The 18,744-nt window shown below is 44.4% G+C and overlaps 1 protein-coding gene across 1 annotated transcript; it reads left to right on the forward strand.

Moving 5' to 3' along the window:
• The first annotated feature begins 410 nt into the window (after positions 1-410).
• Positions 411-11,572, forward strand: TBL2 (transducin beta like 2). The gene is made up of 7 exons (XM_006918556.3): positions 411-599; positions 1,972-2,102; positions 2,359-2,543; positions 3,026-3,177; positions 3,506-3,632; positions 3,983-4,135; positions 4,347-11,572. The coding sequence occupies exons 1-7, from the start codon at positions 470-472 to the stop codon at positions 4,807-4,809; spliced, it is 1,341 nt and encodes a 446-aa protein (XP_006918618.1). The 5' UTR covers positions 411-469; the 3' UTR covers positions 4,810-11,572.
• The last annotated feature ends 7,172 nt before the right edge of the window (positions 11,573-18,744 follow it).

The following is an 18,744-nucleotide window of genomic DNA, read 5'->3' on the forward strand; positions in this document are numbered from 1 at the left end:
TCCCTCCATTAGTAAAAGCCTATCTGAATATCCCTTGATGCTAAGACTTTCCCACATGTTCAATGGGAGTAATATTCCTGCCTTGACTCCTTAAAAGGATCCAGTGTGGTGACAGCTGGAATGAACGCCTTTAATAAACGATTATCAGTAAAGTATTCAAGAGGAAGCCTAAGCAAGGGCCTGCATATTGCCCACCTCACCGCCTCTTCAGGCCTCAAAAACACAATCTCAACGACCAGGCCCCACTAACGCCCGAGCCCCGCCCCTCGGGACGCGCTCCAACCGCCAAGCCCCGCCTGACGAGACACTCCAACAGCCAGACCCCGCCCCTCAGGGCGCTCCAACGGCCAGGCCCCGCCCCTCAAGATGTTTTTAACAGCCCCGCCCCGCCCCGCGTGCGTGCGCGGCTCCGCGGAGACGTGCAGGCGCCCGCGTAGCCGGAGGCTGAGGTGGCAGCAGCCCGGCCAACATGGAACTACCGCAGATGCCGGAGCTTATGGGGCTGTCGCTGTTGCTCGGGCTTCTGGCCTTGATGGCGACGGCGGCGGTAGCGCGGGGGTGGCTGCGAGCGGAAGAAGAGATCTGCAGCCGGTCCGCCGGTTGGTGGGGCTGGGGCGGGTGGGAGCGACCCACGGGTACCTTGCTCCCGGCCTCCCCGTGGTCCTACCTGCTGTCTGGGCCCGTGGGGATGCCGGGGTCCCCCTGGGCCTCAGTTTCTCCTCTTGTGGAATGACCTTCGTTTCCCGACAAGAGGTGCAGCGTCGTCCAGCTGGTCGCACGTCTTAGGGAGGACTAATTAGAACCTGGGTCCCGCGCTGCCACTTTCTCGGTGGCCGAGGCCAAGCCACTTTCCCTTCTGAGCCTCAGCTTCATCCCGGGTTACTGCGACAGCGCTTCTAAACTCCCAAGCGCGCTACTTGTTGGTTATTTTATGAAAATGGGCGGGGAGGTGGGAGACCGATGGACTAGTTACTCGGTTTATTGAGTACCCACTACCTCCATAGGCTTTTGGGTCTTTTGCTTTAGGTAGTCCACTACCGGGTAATGGAGAGGAACATCTAAACATGTAAGTGAAAAATATAGTGTAATAGGTATCCTAGAAGAGGTTAGTACTAGAAACAGGAAATCCAAGGGTGGGAGTGGTCAGCCCCGCTTTTTGGGTGTATGTGAGCGTGTCAAGAAAATCTTCACCAAGAGTAGGGGACACATAAGGTGTGGACTTGAAGGATAGATGTGTATGACTCTTTTGTGAGGGGAGAGCCCTGGTAGGCAATGCTGGAGAAATAAGTAGAGGGCAGATTGTGGCCATCTTTGTTTGTGGGCCTCAGGAGGTTCTTTTCTTATAAGAATTGAGGAGTATCTGCAGTGATCTAACACATGCCAGCTCTGCACCTGGCCTGATTCTCAACTTAACTATTTTATGCAAAAGTGACTGGCACCATTTTTGGTACAGGATATCTCAACAGTGTTGACTGCCTTGAATCCCTCAGTTCTCTATGGGAGTTTTTTGAGCATTTACTGCTTGTTATTTTCTGTGTATTATCCAATTCTCACAACTTCTGTTTAAGGAAACCAAGGTCCAAAGCAATTGAGTAACTTACCCAAGGCCAGGGCTACCAGATTCAGTTGTGCACGTTATTCCTTATGTAGGGACGTCTGTCTGGCCAACGATCTGCACTCCATTGGGCATGTTGTGTACCTACTGAGCTGTGCCAGCCCAGAGAAGGCACCTTTTCTAATTTGCATTGAGCTGCTATATGGACTCACAGTATGCAGCCTCCTCAAAATCACAATCTAAACCCAGGTCTGATTCCAAAGCCCCTGTTTGTGCCTACATCACTCTCTCTTCTTGAGGACAAGAGCCATATATGGTCATATTTTGCTGCTCCTCTCAGTACCTGGCCAATCACAGGTGGTCAGTAAATGCTTATTGAGTGAGTAATGGATGGATGACATGGCCCTTCCTTATAGGCCAAAAAGCAAATGGATTTCCACTTGACAAGTCCTTGAAGTCCAAGAAGCAGAAACAGCAGCAGCGAATTCGCAAGGAGAAGCCTCAACAGCACAACTTCACTCACCGCCTCCTGGCTGCAGCACTAAAGGTACATGGGTGCCATGCACAACACACCCACAAACACGCCACCACACACTTTTCCTTTGTAGTGTTCTGTGAATGTTATAGACCCCGCTGCCTCTGACTAAAATCAGTCTGGATGCCTCATCCTATTCTTTCTCATCACATCCCATCAGCATCTTACTGTTAATCCAGGAAACAGGGTCCTGGAGTTATGGCTGCACATTGGGATTCCCATCTGCCCAAGAGGTTCCTGTTTATACTTCCTACAACCCTTCCTCTAGAGCCACAGTGGGGACATATCTTGCATGGACTTCAGCAGCAACGGCAAGTACCTGGCCACCTGTGCAGATGATCGCACCATCCGCATCTGGAGCACCAAAGACTTCCTGCAACGAGAGCACCGTAGCATGAGAGCCAATGTAGAGCTGGACCATGCCACCCTGGTGCGCTTCAGCCCTGACTGCAGGTGGGACAGGATGGAGCCTCAGATTTGCCTGCAGAAGCCCAGCCCCAGGCTTATGGCCTTTCTGTACCTGTTTGAAATAGTGAGGGGGGACCTAAGGTCTCCCTTGGGGTAGTAGAAAGAGCATCCAGGCAGCCTGAGCACTGCTTGGGGCTCCCTAGAGTGCTATGCAGCTATATAGCAAGGAAGCAGAGAGGGAAGATCTGTTCCAACTTGAGAAATACCAAAGTCTGGCTTCCAGATTAGTCTTGGAAGCTATAATGATTTTCTAAGCCATAGAGAAAGTAAAGAAGCCAAAGCTATGAGAGCCCTATCTTCTGAGGAGTTTTAAGAGATTTTTGAACCAAGAGGTTAAATTGTAAGGCTGGACTGTAGGGCATGAGGGGCGATCTTGATTTTCCTCAGAATCTAACATAGGACCTGGCATATATAGGCTTCCATGTCCAAAAGAGTGAGTGAATTACTTGTCTGCTACCTGTCTTTAGAGCCTTCATTGTCTGGCTTGCCAGTGGAGACACCCTCCGTGTCTTCAAGATGACCAAGCGAGAGGATGGGGGCTATACCTTCACAGCCACCCCGGAGGACTTTCCTAAAAAGCATAAGGCACCCGTCATCAACATTGGCATTGCAGACACAGGTAAGAGGCAGAGGGGTGGAGTTTGCCCAAGGCAAGAAGCAATGGCCCCAGTTATATGTACTGAATGAGTTAAAGCTGCCACTCTCAGCATTATGCTAAGCCCCAGCATGATAAAGGGGCTCTGGCTCTGTGTTCTGCTGGAGTCTAGGATTTGTAGCGAATCCCCAAGGAAGGCAGGTAAGAGCCACAGTCTTCAGCAAAGTCCTTATCTACAGTGTCCCTTGGCCTGGGAGGGCAGCATGGATCCTTTGGGCAGTAGAGGCCTTCAGAAGTGTATCCTTGGAGATTGACAGTGGTAATCGATCTCAGCTTATGTCACTTCCTTCAGGAAAATTCATCATGACTGCTTCCAATGACACAACTATCCTCATCTGGAATCTGAAAGGTCAGGTGTTGTCTACCATTAACACCAACCAGATGAACAATATACATGCTGCTATATCCCCTTGTAGCAGGTGAGGAAGGAGGGACTTTGGCATCTGGGGTGGGCAGAGGCTGGGGCTGGGGGCCAGGGACAGAGCAGTGAGCCAGCTACAAATAGTGGAAAGAGCAAACGTTGTGGAATCAGAACACCTAGATTCAAGTCCTTAGTCTCTATTTCTTCATCTGCAGTTTTAAATATTGAGGTGGGGTACTACATATCTTATAGCATGGCTGTGAAGGTGAACTGAGATCATGTGTAAAACCACTTATAAAAGTATGTTATTTAGATATGATTAACTTTCTCAAGGAAGAGGCTTAGTGGGTTTGTAGAAACAAGACACCCTTAAAATTAAGTTTTTAAGGAACTCGGGTTCTATGGCAGGTTTGTGGCCTCATGTGGCTTCACCCCCGATGTCAAAGTTTGGGAAGTCTGCTTCGGGAAAAAAGGTGACTTCCAGGAGGTTGTACGAGCTTTTGAACTGAAGGGCCACTCCGCAGCTGTCCACTTCTTTGCTTTCTCCAATGACTCCCGGAGGTGAGTGAATCTCCTCTGATTTCTTACCAGTGGCTCTCAGCCCCTCTTGGCAACCAGGGTCTTTCTGCCTATCTCTGCAGCAGCTCTGAAGCAGGTGGGATGCTTGACCCTAAGTGGAGTTGGCCTCCTAACTGGAAATCTTAGTGTTGTTCCAGGTGTCCTCCCCTTCAGGGTATGTTAGGGCTAGAGCTGTGATTTTTCCATGCTGCAGGATGGCCTCTGTCTCCAAGGATGGTACATGGAAACTGTGGGACACAGATGTGGAATACAAGAAGCAGCAGGACCCCTACTTGCTGAGGACAGGCCGCTTTGAAGAGGCTAGCACCATGCCGTGCCGCCTGGCACTCTCCCCTGATGCCCAGGTCTTGGCCTTGGCTAGTGGCAGCAGTATTCATCTCTACAATACCCGGCGGGGTGAGAAAGAGGAGTGCTTTGAGCAGGTCCATGGGGAGTGTATCACTGACTTGTCTTTTGACATCACTGGCCGGCTTCTGGCCTCCTGTGGGGACCGGGCAGTACGGCTTTTCCACAACACCCCTGGCCACCGGGCAGTGGTGGAAGAAATGCAGGGCCTCCTGAAGCGGGCCTCCAATGAGAGCACCCGCCAGAGGCTGCAACAGCAACTGACCCAGGCCCAGGAGGCCCTGAAGAGCCTGGGTGCCTTGAAGAAATGACTCTGGGAGAATGTGGCAGGAAGGATCTGGCCTTCTGCTGCCACTACTGCTGCCACTTTTCTTCCTAGGTACTCCCCAGCTGGAAACCTTTTGAAAGGGGTATCTGGATTTTTTTTTATGGTGGCCCCCTCCTTTTTCCCATTGAAACTGTTCTTGCCTACTTAGATCTTTCTTCTTGCTGGTTTTGACTCCTTTACTTACTTGACCTCTCAGGCTAATGACCAAGGTGCTTCTCTTTTTTTCCTGGGCCCAAGGGGTGGAATCTGTCTTCATCAGGCACTGAGGAGAGTGGTAAATAGAAGAAAGAGAGAACATGGTCTTTGACCCTGTGACAACACACCCTGACATCCAAAGGAGTTTGTAATTGTGGAGGCAAAACCTAAAGAATGCCCGAGTACTAACCAGTAGTGTTGCAGGGGTGAGACTGGGATATCTTCCAATTACAGAACTGTGGTATGTTATGGGTCAGGTAAAGGCTAGTCTTAATCCAGGCAAAGCTTCTAACTCCATCAAAAAGTAATTAAGGGATTTCATTCTGTGCCTCAGTTTTCTTATTTGTAAAATGAATAATCTCGACCTCCTTACAAAGACACTGTGAGGACGTGAGAGTATAAATTCCCTAGATTTGGAACAAAAGAGTAGTAATATGTTAACTGTTGTCCAATATCATTTCTTAACTAGGTAAAAGTGGGTCTGAAACACTGTAGTTTGAAACCAAATTAGAAAAAAGAAACATATTTCTTGGGAAGGCGAAGTTTCTGGGATCATACATTTCGTATCTGGTTCTGCTTTGTGTAGAGGAATCAGAATCCCAAAATGGAGTCCTCTCTTTCAGGAGATTATATCCTGTTGGAGGAGACCCCTTTTCAGTTCATCAAACATTTGAGTGCCTACTCTGCCCAGCACAGCAGTAAGCACCGGAGATAAGACATGATCTCTGCCATCAAAGATGGCTGGTGGGAGAGAGGTACACGTGTCTATTAAGTGCTTTTTGTTAGTTTATTCATAGCTGTAGAATGCTGTTGTAAAAGTCAAGGCAAGAGAGAGGATTGAACCAGGACAGAGACAGTGGATATGAAGTCGAAGGGATAGATTTGATAAGAGACGATGTATTTAAAAGATCGAATTTTTGGATTTGAGGGTGGCCTGGATGTGGGAGATACAGGAAATGAATCTAAGAAGACTTGCATCTAGGCAAAATTTATTCATTCAAAGTCAGGTTCTTATTCCATCTCCCTAAAACTAGGACTCCCCTTACTTGCCCCCAGCTCACGTAAATGTTTGAATAAGCCACAGCCTTGGAGTTATTCATAATCACTCCCTTTCATTACTTCCTCCACCCCACTACCACTACTGCCATCCACTCCACCAAAAATTCTTTGGGTTATACTTCAGAATATATCTTATTCTGAATTTGCTACTTGTCTCCTTATTTTCTGTTACCATCCTGGTCCTAGCCACTGTCACCTACTGGGCTATAATGTAGCTTCCTCATTGGTCTCCCTGCTTCTCTTTCCTATTAAATCACTTTTCTACATAGCAGAGTGCTCTTTTGAAAATGTAAACCAGATTACATTGTTCCCCAGTTAAAACCCCCGAAGGCTTTCCATTGCACTTGGGATAAAATCCAAAATTCTCTCCATGGCCCACAAAGTCCTATGTAATCTGGCTTCTTCCTTCCTTAGTGATCTTGTTACCACTCTTGTAACCCCAGCCTTGCTGTTCTTTGACCAAGCCATGTTATTTCCAGCCTCAAGGGGAACTTGGACTATGCTGTTTCTTCTTGTTGGAAGCATTTTTCGTTTCTGATGGCTGACTTGACGTGCTTATCGTAATTCACGTCTCAATTTCAGTTACACTTCAGAGAGACCCTCCCTAACAACCCAATCTGAAGTAGCCCTTTTCACCAATCATCACATCCATCCTATTAGCTTAGTTTATTTATTTTCTATTACTTAAAGCTATCTGAACTTGTTTGGATATTTGTTTGCTTTAGAGGTTTCAGTTTAAATGTTATGATGTCAAGTGGAGAATGTAAATGCATGAATGGGCCAGTATTCTGGATGTAAGACAGCAGGGAACGTGGCGACTGCAGTGATCTCTAGAGGGCATGTGTCCTGCATAAAGAGCAGGAGTGGCTCCTACTTACTCAGGAATCCAGCAGAAGTTGCCTATTCTAGAGAAGCTAGAAGTTGGCAGTTTATTATAAAAAGAAAAAATAAAGCACTGTATATGCCAAACAAAACACTAATGTGGGCTGGATGCAGCGTACCAGTCTCTTATTGGCAGCTTCTTGATTGTTCATTAGCCCATTGGAATGTGAGCTCCACAAAGGCAGAATCTTTGTTGATCTTATTTGTTCTGTATCCCAAGCACAGTACCTGGGACAGAATGAGCCCTCGATAAATGAACTCAGACCAGGGGCAGTTGACAGAAATTTCAGTACCCTCTGTGTGTATCCTCCCACTCCCGATTTCCACTGTGGTTTTATGTGATTGATAATGTTATGCACATGGTTCCTGGCAAATATTTGCTTTCCGATTGCCAGAAGAATGAGACTAAAACATTTTTTCGTATATTTGCTTGGCTCTGGCTTTACTTTCATTGTATATCCAGGAGAGGAAGTGACCATAGAATGTTGAGTTACTGAAGTCAGAAGTCTTTCCAGTTTCAGCTGAATCACTTACTGACTTGAGACCTTGAGCAGATAGATTATTTGACCTCTCTGAGTTTGTTTCTTCATCTGTAAAATGGGAATAAATCCTGGCTTGTGTTTCTAATGGAGTGAAACCACTATAAAAAAAAAATATTACAGAGACTTCCTGAGGACAGAAAGCTCTCACTAAAAATGAAGCTGCTTCTCTTGTAAGCCTGGAGAAGGTATCTGGATATTAACATAGAGGCTGCTATGTGTTTTTTTGGATCAAACATCCTTGTGTGTAAAGGCAGCATTAACATTTTAATATTACTATTTCAACTTCTGTGGGTTTGAAATTTTTCAAAATAAAAAGTTGGGGAAATATTAAAAATGGTATATAGCCTATTTTAATCAGTTGTGAAAAATATAAAAAAAATATTTAAACCACAAAAGTATACATTTGAAGGCCTATCATAACCTTGGTAAGTTTTCATCAAGGTAATAATACTCATATTTAAAAGATTGTTCTGTAATTGGAGATTATAGGAGTTAAGTAGAAAGCCCATACTATTGTGATGAGTTATCAGCAGTAGTAGATTATTTCATATAGCATTAGATGGACCCAACACTGTCCCAAGTTGGTCCCATATCTAGAAACTTAATAATTTGAGGATTCATGTACTTTACAAAATTCCAGAAATATGGGTCTTCCTGGTGAGCACAACTTGGTTTCAGCCCAAAGTTCTTTAGACTGAGGCTCACTGATGGGCACAGGTTGGCATCGAAGCAGCAGCCACAACAACTGAAAGCATGATTTATATACACAAAATTGTGAATGTATTCTGAGATTGTGAATATATTTCCAAGTCTTCATTTCTTTAAACTTCCAACTTCCAGAGTTCAGCGCAGTTGGAGAATGAGTATGGTTTCCATTTGCTTTCTATTCAGTATACATACCCAGTTTGAGCCCATTTGCATTTTCTTAATCATATTAATACTGGTTAACATTGAGTGCTAAGCCTTCAATCCCTACCAACTTTGCTACTGTTTTTGCCTTAACCATGCTCCCAGTAACCACATCTTAGTTTTTATTGGTGAACTACCACTTCCCTGACTCTTGATCCATATGATTTATAGGGTATAGACCCAGATGCTCCATAGTGGGTGTAATCAGAAGATCCCTGGACTTTGCCAGAACTTTAGAAAAGTTAAAATATCTTTCATTTTCTGTTGGAATTGTTTAGTAAGTAGGATTGTAGGCTTGTTACTATGTGTAGTGTTTCCTGAGAATGAAGGTAACAGGAAAGCAGGATGGAAGATGTAGAGAGGTCATGTGCTGAGGATGGCCATGTGCTGAGGCTTTAGACTAGTGGATCCAGACACCACTGGACTTTTCAGTTATAAAAGCCAATAAGTTCCAGTTTATGATTAAGTCAATTCAAGTTGGGATGCTCTGACTTGCAACTGAAAAAGCCTTAACATCAGTATTATTAGAGAGTCCAAGTAAATTGCCCAAGGCACATAACCAATAATGTTGTGCCCAGGTATTTAAATTTAGGTCTCTCTGGTACTAAGGTACATACCTTTAACTACCAGGCCCATCTCCAACATTTATAAAGCCAAAGGCAAGAATACAAATGGAGGCCCACATGCCATGCCTTAATATTTAAAAGTTATCAATTCAACTGAGCTCAAATATGCTCTAGCCTAGCCTATCTTGATAGATAAAACATCCTGGAAGGCCAAGTTTGAACTTAGAGTTCTCAGACTCAGATCTGTGCCCCAATGTGTCAAAGCAGGCCATCCCATGTTTAAGGCCTGTTCCTCTTCCCATCTGGTTCTTTCCCACATTGCAAGGTATACCCTAGCCCCCACCTTTAAGTGCCATCATGTCCCTAAGAACCACCATTTCTTGGCTACCCACTTGGGCCTTTGGGTGTGTGTACCATGAAAGCACTGCCTTTGTGAGGGTAGACCCAGAAGATAAGTTCACATAGGTCCTGGAAGCAGGCTTGGGTCTGTTTTGGCAGGGGTTCCAGGGTTCTGGGTACCTGGACTGTGGTGTAGTGGGTGAAGTGGAGACACAAGCTCTGAGTGGTCACATATCCCTGGTCCTGCAAGTTCTATGCCTCATGGGGAGGACATGGCAGGAGGAGGGCTAGGACGAGTTCCTCCAAAAGGAGTCCTCTCGCCCATGTCTAACACTTAACCTCTGTGTTAACCACACTTCATTTTTTCCCTGAAGTTCCAAATTTACTATTAAGTTTTCTTTAACACATCAGAAGTGAATATACAGTGAGTATTTTATTATGAGTTCTTGGAGGTTCAGCCAGGTATATCTCAAGAGTTCTAAAAGTTCTGGAGATGTGGAAGTAGGCTTGTATAGTTTTTCAAGCCAGTATCTATGGCCTGATTACTAGCTTTCCATTCTTACCTTTAAGTTCTTCCAAGTATCCCACACACCAGTTGCAGCCAGGATACCAATGTAGAAACCAGTCACACATTGATCATTCCTTCATCACCTCCCAGGATCAGACAGGTTAGGAAGGAAGCCATGGAGAGCTGAGCACACCAGCTTCCTTCTAACAAACTGATAGAGCATTTCCTCCTGTTCTCATTGTAGATGCTCTCACTAGAGCAAGCGAATTCAGCTTTTTCACACTTAAGCATTTCAAGCATGGCTTGTGAATGATGCTAGCTAATTGGGTAGGGGATTTTTGTTTTTATTTAAAAATTTAAGTTAAACTTCTTATTGAATATCCTGTTTTATCCTCTCATCCTCTCCTTTACTTTTTTTTCCCTCCCTTAATGGCACCTTTCTGCCACAGCTAAAAGATTTGATAATGGCAAACATTCGTGGAGTACTCATTATAGTCCAGACACCATTCTCAGTGCTGTGGTGATGACAACTCATATCCTCCCAGCAGTTCTTTGAGATATGAACTATTATAACTTCCATATAACCAATGGGGACCCTACAGCATTGCCCAGGTCACTTAGGAGGTACATGGCCGAGCTGAGATTCAATCCTACAGAATCTGGGTCCAGAGCTCAGGTTCCCAACTGTTCTCAAGCTTTAGCAGGTATCACATTCACCTGGGGCCTGGGCATAACTACAAAGGCCCAGGTCCTATCCTGCTTCAATAGGCATAATCTTCTGTGTCCTTTATTATGTGGTACCAAAGTTTGGGAACCACTGCGCTGTGCTCTTCTGCCTTGATTTTGAATATTTTTCAGATGCTACTGCCCTTCTTGAGAGTGTGTTCCTATCCCAACAAGTGTTTCTTGGCTTGTGCTTAGTGGAGGAGAAACTGCAAGGGAGCCATCCAGGGACCCTCTAGGGGGCTGTCCCACTCCCTGCTTGGCGCTGGAAACTCCCCAGCTCTTGTCCCTGGTCACACGGCCATCACTTCAGCTGTCTAAGGAGTCTCTTTGGAAACTGCCTTTCCTCCATTATCTCAGACTAAATGGCTTTTCAGAGCTTTCATAAGCCTGCACATTCCTTCATCTCTACTCCACATTGCATTGTCATTTATCTATGCTGTGATTGTCTAGAGGGCAGGTGACATGTATGATTAATTTTAGTATCCTTACAGCCTAGCTTAGGGCCAGACAGTCGAATAAAAGAACTTCCACCTCTCTGGAACCTTACCCAGTTGCCCTGGGCCTCGCAGTGACTGAGTGCCCCGTTGGATGCTCATTCGAGACACCTCCCTTCCGAAGAGCCCATTTCCAATACCTAACTCAGGGATACTGCAGCCTTTAACCAACACATGATTTGGGCTACATCCTTTAAACTCTCAGAACCTGCGGGTCAGGAACAGACTTGGCTTGTAGGCTTTTAAACTGCACAGTACATGGAATAATATATGGAGACACTAAGATGGCATTCTCATCCTGACAATGGGCTGTTGTTACATTCCAGGGACTCTTCCCTTCCTCCTCACCTTCATTCTGACTACTTTCCCAAGGGCAGTTCACCTTCCCACTGCCTGCGCCCAGCCCCTCAGGAGCATCAGGGGAAACCAGTTCCTTTGTTTGCTGATCTTCCTGTGATATTGAAGTCCTGGATAGTGTTTTGTGTATGGACATGTTTTCATAATTATAACTACTCCAACCAGTCAAGTTATGTTTGAGAGACTTATATCTTCGCTTGAAAAATTACCTTAAGTTTTGTTTCTGTTGTCTGTATTTTCTAAAACGAACATGCACTTTTATAAAAATCAGTAAGATCATCGCATGATACATAGAAGAATAATAACCTCATTACACACATTTTCTCACTTGCTTCATAGCAGCTCTTGTGAGGGATCAATTATTATTCCAATATTGCAGATGAAAAAACTGAGGCTTGTGGAGGTTAAGTGGCAAGCAAGATTTCAACCCTGGGACAAGTACAGAGTTCAAGCTCGTTCTTAGTGATACCCTACACAGCCTCTGACCTTGCCATCTAAGGTAAGTTCCTTCAGGACAGGGACTTTATAATCTTAGGAGTTTGTACTGTACCTCTTTCTGTTTCTAGTGCACTCTCACAAGTGAGCACACAGTAGACACTTTATGTTTTTTCATTAATATGATAAATACTTATTGCTCAACAGTAAATGAGCTCACTATGGCTACCCTTTTCTCATCCACCATGCAATTGTGCTGCCAATAGAAATTGCAGTACTTTTTGGGGTCACTGCCTCTTGTCAGTTCACACATTGGAGTATGATTCTCCCAGGAACTAATAGCTCCCAAGTAAAGAGATCATTAAGGCTGCTGAAATAGAAGGTCAAACCTGGGGTTTGGAGGCTACAGCCACCTAAGTACCTTCCAGGACTTCAGCTCACCTCCATCACAACAAGATGATTTGAACTCTCCACTTAGGCAAGAAAAGGCAACAGCTACAAAGAAGTCTCCATGTTTGCCATTATCAAATTATCATGGATACAGTGGGGGTATCTGCAGTTCGTCAGACCCCTATTACCTGCTTGCTCCCGTGGTCTCTCTCAAGACTTTCTGGGATCCCTGGAACCCAGAGCCATTGTCTCCACATATAGTGATTCCTGGGAAACAGCTAATAGGATCAGTGACAAACATCCAGAGGCCATTGTGATGTTGCATGACTCAGCAGCCTGTACCCTGGTGTTCACCAGACAACATCATTACCTTTCCCTGTGTTCAATAAGAGGCCTCCCTTTTCACCTATCAAGTCTTGTAGATCCAGCTAATTTATCAGATCTTAAACAACTGTTAAGTCCTCTGCCTTGGCATTTACGGGTTATATGTTTAGTTGGGGACATAGGCATCACGCAAATCATCGGTATATAACCAGTAGGTTTGACAGCCCAGGTATTGGTTTCAGAAGTTTTGGGAGCCCAAAGGCAGGAAAAACAACAACCAAAACAACAAATCCAAAATGAAAGAGGTGATGATGATGTCTGTGGTGGTTTCTGGTCCTTGAGTGCTTATTTCACCCTAACAGGGTGGCCTCTGCCCTGCATACCTCTAAGTCTTTTGTGATCTGGGCAAATGCGAACTTTTTGATGTGCTGCATCCCACATTTCCCCACCTGTGTTTGTTTATTAATAGTGGCAGGACAGCCAGGCACTTGCCCATTGTGCCAGAGATTGCTGGTGCTCACAAACATCCATGCTTCCCTTTCTCTTGGCTATAAGGCTAGACATTTTCCAGTCTCTGGTGAAGCCATGTGATGAGTCCTGGAATGTGTGCAGGAGTGATCTGTTTAGTCTGGGGCTACCTCTAGAAACCCTCCATGCTTTCTCTTCTCTTTTCTGCTAGCTAGGAGCAGAGAATTCAGTGGAGATTGCCAAGGCTCTAGATGAATAAGCCAGTAGTAGATGGAGAGAACCTAGGTCCCTGAATGACTACGTGGAACAGGTCCTTCCTAAGCCAGCATTGTAATACAACTATGAATAAGACATAAATTTGTGTTGTGTGAAAGCCATGGAATGTAGAGTAGGGGTGGGGGGTTGTTTGTTACAGCAGCTGGCTTATCTTGACTAACACTCTTACTACAGAATCTCTTCACTTAACCCTGTTAATATTGTTATTTATGATAACAAATATATATTTTGGTCTCTCTGTGTGGTTCCTGGCTCACAGCTCCCATAACCCTTGTAATTTCTTAAGTGGTTATGGCAATAGGGGTAACTTTTTGAAAATAATGTTTGATTTTTGTTTTTGGCTCCAGAAATAGTTCCAGAGGTGAAATAAAGGTGAAATGGGTGTGTTTTGTTATCCAAACAAGCCCCTTTTAGCCACACCTGAGTTTTATCTTAATGCCATTTTTGGAAAGCCCCTAGATAACCACTGGAAGGAGGCTGGTTGCCAAGGGAACCAGCCAGTGGTTAGAGGGTTGGAACTTTCAGCTTCACCCTCCTCCACCTCCAGGGAGAGAGGCTGGAGATGAACTTAATCACCAAGGCCAAAGATTTAATTAATAATGCCTATAGAGTGAAGCCACCATAAAAACCCTGAAAGAGTTCCCAGCACTTCTGGGAGGCTGAGCACGTGGAGATGCTAGAAGGGTGGCTGCACTCAGAGAGGGCACAGAGATTTCCCATCTCTTGCACTACGTATCTCTTCCATCTGGCTGTTCTGAGTTGTATCCATTCATAATAAACTGGCAATCTAGTAAGTAAACTGTTTTTCCTGCATAATATAGTCTTCTAACAAATTAATCGAACCTGAGGAGGAAGTCATGAGAACCTCTGATTTACAACCAGTACATGAGAAGCCTGTGAAGTGCGGGTGGGAGAGGCAGCCTTGTGGTACTGAGCCCTTCACCTATGGAATCTGATGTTTACTCCAGGTACGTAGTGTCAGAATTGAATTGAATTGTAGGACACCCAGCTGGTTTCAGAGAATTGGTCAGTATGGGGAAAGCCCGCACATTCAGTGACCAGAATACTAGAGGAAGAAACAAGAGTGTTTTTTCTTAAACAACTCCTGAGTTTGGGGGCACTGGAACTAGTGTGGAAGCCAGCTTTCTGTAAATCTGAAACATGTGTTAACAAAAATTCCAACAGAAATTAAGAGTATTTTATTCATATAAGATTTGCAAACCAGTGAGGTAGCCCTCGGTATGAACCTAAGACATGTTCCAAAATGGAGGGGATAGCCCTCGGTATGAACCTAAGACATGTTCCAAAATGGAGGGCAGGGTTTATAAAGGAAAAAGTTGCAAGGAGCTGATAATCAAAGAGATGGGTTGCTAGGGGAAACAAGACCATCAACTTATATCATTCGTTTTCTGATTGGTGGGGGTAATGATTTTCAATGGTCAGCTGACTCAGTGGTCAAGCAAGTGGGGTTGTGAGGTGAGAAGAACCGGTATTATGTAATTTAGCATTTATCAAGTCCTAGTTTCAGCTCAGGCATGTAGAACCAAAAAAGTTGTCTTGATCACACAGTATTATTTAACAACAATGCAAGGAGTACAATTAGTCAAATAGTACAATCAGCACAAGGCATTTTCAGAGCCAAAAGGGGCAAAGTTATGCTCTGTAAGCAGCTTCAGAGCTCAAGCTGTAAAAAAATCCAAATGTTGGACTGCAAGCTACGATATTAAAGTTCTTATAAGTCTTCACATGGGATCTAAACACCTACTCCATCTCACTTCAATTGTGATGGTGTTATACCTTCTCTTCCAATTCTACAGGCAGCTAGAATAAGGGAAAGACCACAGAACCTGGAGTCAGAAGTCTTGGGTTCTATTCTGGCTTGGCCTCACACAAGTTAAATGCAACCTTGTACAACTCATTTAAACTTTCTGCCCTCAACTTCATCTTGAAAAGTAGAAATTATGATAATGCCTATATTGCTCCTGGGAATAGTGATAAATAGAAGTGAAAGTCAACTAACTGTGAAGTATTAAAAACCTGTTACTTCTCCACACAAAGCCGGCTGCCCATATAGAGAGAAGTAGGGGGCTTGGCCCAGGAGGTCTTATCCAGTCTCTTGGCTGGTACCCTCAGGGAATCAGACCTGCCTCCAGGAATCTCTCCCTTCCCTATGATGTTCAGTACTTGGGCCGAAAAATGCCTTCAGGATTTTTTTCTCCACTGAAGCCTGTACTGAGATAACATGCCCTTCTTAATACCTAGTCTGGGAACTTGGGGGTGCCAGGATCCTCCTACTTTGTTCTCAGGGGTGCCCCACAGTTCTATTAACTTCTCAGCCCCTTCCTGCATTTCACTTTCTGGGGACTCGCACTCTACACACACTCATCCCCCTTTCCCCCCAAATATATTATGAAAATCTGTTTCTAACCAATAGAATCTGCCAAAGAGGATGGGATGTCACTGGTGATTACATAATATGACTCCTTGCTAGCAGACTCAGTTTTCTCCCTTGTGGGCTTATTGTGAGAGGTCTTATGAAGGCGCCATGTGGGCAGCCTTTAGGAATAGATGGCTGAGGCCTTTAGTCTTACAAATGCAAGGAGTTAATTCTTCTCACAACCAGAATGAGCCTGGAAATGGGTCCCTCGCCAATTGAGCCTGTAGGTAAGAACTGAGCCCTGGCCAACGCATCAGTTTTAGCTTTGCACAGGACCCAGGTAAGCCAGACCTAGATTCTTGACCCACAGAAACTGATGTAATAGATAAGTGTTATTTGGGCTGCTAAGTTTGTAGCAGTTTATTATGCAGCATAGAAAACTAATACCCCTGTCCTCTGAAATGTTGCCCAAATGTTCCCTCTGTCTTGTTTACTCCTCAAGAGCAAGGTCTTATATTTATTGGGATTCCCTTACCCCAGTGCCTGTCACAGAGACTTGATCATGGTCCTTATGGTCTTTATGATTTTAGAACAGTCTAAAATCATAATGTGAGTAGAATAGGGAAAAATTAATTCTATTTTTTAAAATTGGTCTTGCTTGAATCTGTTATAGGACTTTGCATAGTTCTTTATACCTAAGGGGCACTTAATAAATAAGAAACAGAGGTTAAGGGATTTCCCTAAGTGGCAGAATTAGGATTTGAACTTGGCTCCAGTACATGTGCTCTTAATCCACTCTGTTATATAGATTTCCAGCTGTGACTATACTCAGAATACAGTCCAAAATTTGGTTACCTGCCATCAGCAAGGTACGGCCCTGTGCCCAGTACAGTACCTGGCACTCAGAAATGGCAAAATGAGCACATCCAGGGTATTACGGAACTCTTGTGTGGAGGGGTTAGAAGTGCAATGGGAGCTGGAGGAGAAGAGAGAACAGGATCACTCAGAGATGTAGGTGGGAAGCTGGGTAGACCCAGTGTCAGAAGGACAAGTAAGGAGAAATCCCTCTCCTCCCTCCCTCCTTTTTCCTTCTTTCCATTCTTCTACAAATATTTGCTGAGCACCTTCTGTGGGGCATGTGTAGAGTATACAAGATGTTTCCTCCTTGTGGATTTGGGGTGAAAGCAGGCCTGGCTGCACATGCCTAGGTTACAAAGCTCTCTTGGGTCCCTTTTATAAGGGCACAAATACCATTCATGAGGGCTCCAGCCTCATGACCTATTTACCTCCAAAAGCCCCACCTCCTAATGCTATTACATTGATGGTTAAAATTTCAACATAAGAATTTTGTGGAGACACAAATGATCAGTCCAATGCACATGCCAAAGGAGAATTAAGATCACTAATTAGCTGGCTTTAAAATAGGGAGACATTCCAGGATTATATGAGTGGGCCAATGTAATCACAGACACAGTGTCCTCAAAAGTAAAAGAGGGAAGCAGAAAAGAGAACCAAAGAGATGGCAGCATGAGGAAGACTCAACCTGATGTTACTGGCTTTGAAAATGGAGGAAGGTGTCATGAACAAAGTAAAGTGGGCAGTTTCTAGAAGCTGATAAAGAAAACAGATTCTCTCCTAGAGCCTCCAGAAGAAATGCACCTTAATCTTAGCCCAGTAAGATCCATGTCAAACTTCTGATCTACAAGATAATATACCTGTGCTGTTTTAAGCCACTAAGTTTGATGTAATTTGTCACAGCAGCAACAGGAGATGAATACAGTAATATATTACACAAAATATCAAAGTACAGAATAATGTATGGAGTGTGGTACAACTATTTTTGTGGAAAAACGAAAGAATATGTACTTTTGTATGTATGTTCATTAATGTATGGACCAATGTTTCTCAAACTTGGCTATACATTAGTGAGATCTGGAAAGCTTAAAAAACAAATCGCAATGTTCAGGCTGCAGACCCTTAAATGAGAACCTCGGGGTAAGGGGGAGAGAAGAACCCAGGCATCATTGTCTTTTGAAACTTCCCAGGTGCAGAGCGGTTGAGACCATTGGTACAGACTCTGGAAGGTCAGGCAGTGGGGAACTGGGTGGCTGCAGGACCAGAGAAGGAAAGACAGAGGGACTTGCTGTATTATTTTTAAACTTTGAATCTTAAAGAAACAAAAGTTTTATTATGGAAAATTTCAGGGTGTACAAAGTAGAAAGAACAGTATAATGAACCCCTGTGTATCCATCACTCAACTTCAACACGTCCTAACATTTTCATACCCTTTGAATTTTCTAGTATGTGCACATATTATATATTAAGTATATAATATGAAAATAAAATACACATCCTCAAGCTGTCCTACAGAACTATGGAGATAAAACCTCAGGGACAGGCCCCCGAAACATGTATTTTAATAGCTTCTTGCGGGGTCCTCACAGTCGAAGGCAGCACTGGATTCTGCCTCTGACAATCCCTCCCTGGCTGTCTTCTGGTTTCTTCCCAGCGCTTCTCATTAGCAATGCATCAAGGACCCACCACCTGTGAATATTTTGAAGACCTCCTAGAACCATTTCCATTTTTAGCCCATACATCAATCAGTGAATTCCAGAAGGTTCACACTGCTGCTTAAGAAGGCACAGGGAGTTCTTTACAACCTTCTACAGGTTTTCCTTACTCCTCAGGACTGTTTCTTGGACCTCTGTGGCCTTACAAAGGAGCACAGCTTCCAAAGTGGCTTTCACAGAAGGGAGACATTGATCCTGGTCCCCTGTCCTTTCTCTCAATAGGGCTTTTAACACAGCCCAAGAAGGGAGAGAAAGGAACTTCAGCATATTTCAGACTCTTACTTCTGAGGCTTTTCTTCAAACAGATTTTCATAAATATCAGTGTGGGAAATGAACACATAGGATTATAAGCTAGAACCACAGACATCACCAGTCTCCTCAGGCCCTGTCCTCCACTGAAGCAGCCCGGGTGAGGATCTTAGCTTTCTGGGAGGTTAAATAAAAGGAAAAAGTTGAGAGAGAGGAACTCAGTGCTCTGGGGCCTCAGTAAGGGTGGGATTG

Source organism: Pteropus alecto, unplaced genomic scaffold, assembly GCF_000325575.1.
Source record: "Pteropus alecto unplaced genomic scaffold, ASM32557v1 scaffold68, whole genome shotgun sequence".
Taxonomy (NCBI): Eukaryota; Metazoa; Chordata; class Mammalia; order Chiroptera; family Pteropodidae; genus Pteropus; species Pteropus alecto.

Bases quoted from the DNA above. Each gene is read 5' to 3' on its own strand.
- TBL2 (XM_006918556.3), top strand. From the start codon at position 470: ATGGAACTACCGCAGATGCCGGAGCTTATGGGGCTGTCGCTGTTGCTC. The intron at 600-1,971 runs GTTGGTGGGGCT...CCTTCCTTATAG, and splicing joins GATCTGCAGCCGGTCCGCCG to GCCAAAAAGCAAATGGATTT. The intron at 4,136-4,346 runs GTGAGTGAATCT...TCCATGCTGCAG, and splicing joins TTCTCCAATGACTCCCGGAG to GATGGCCTCTGTCTCCAAGG.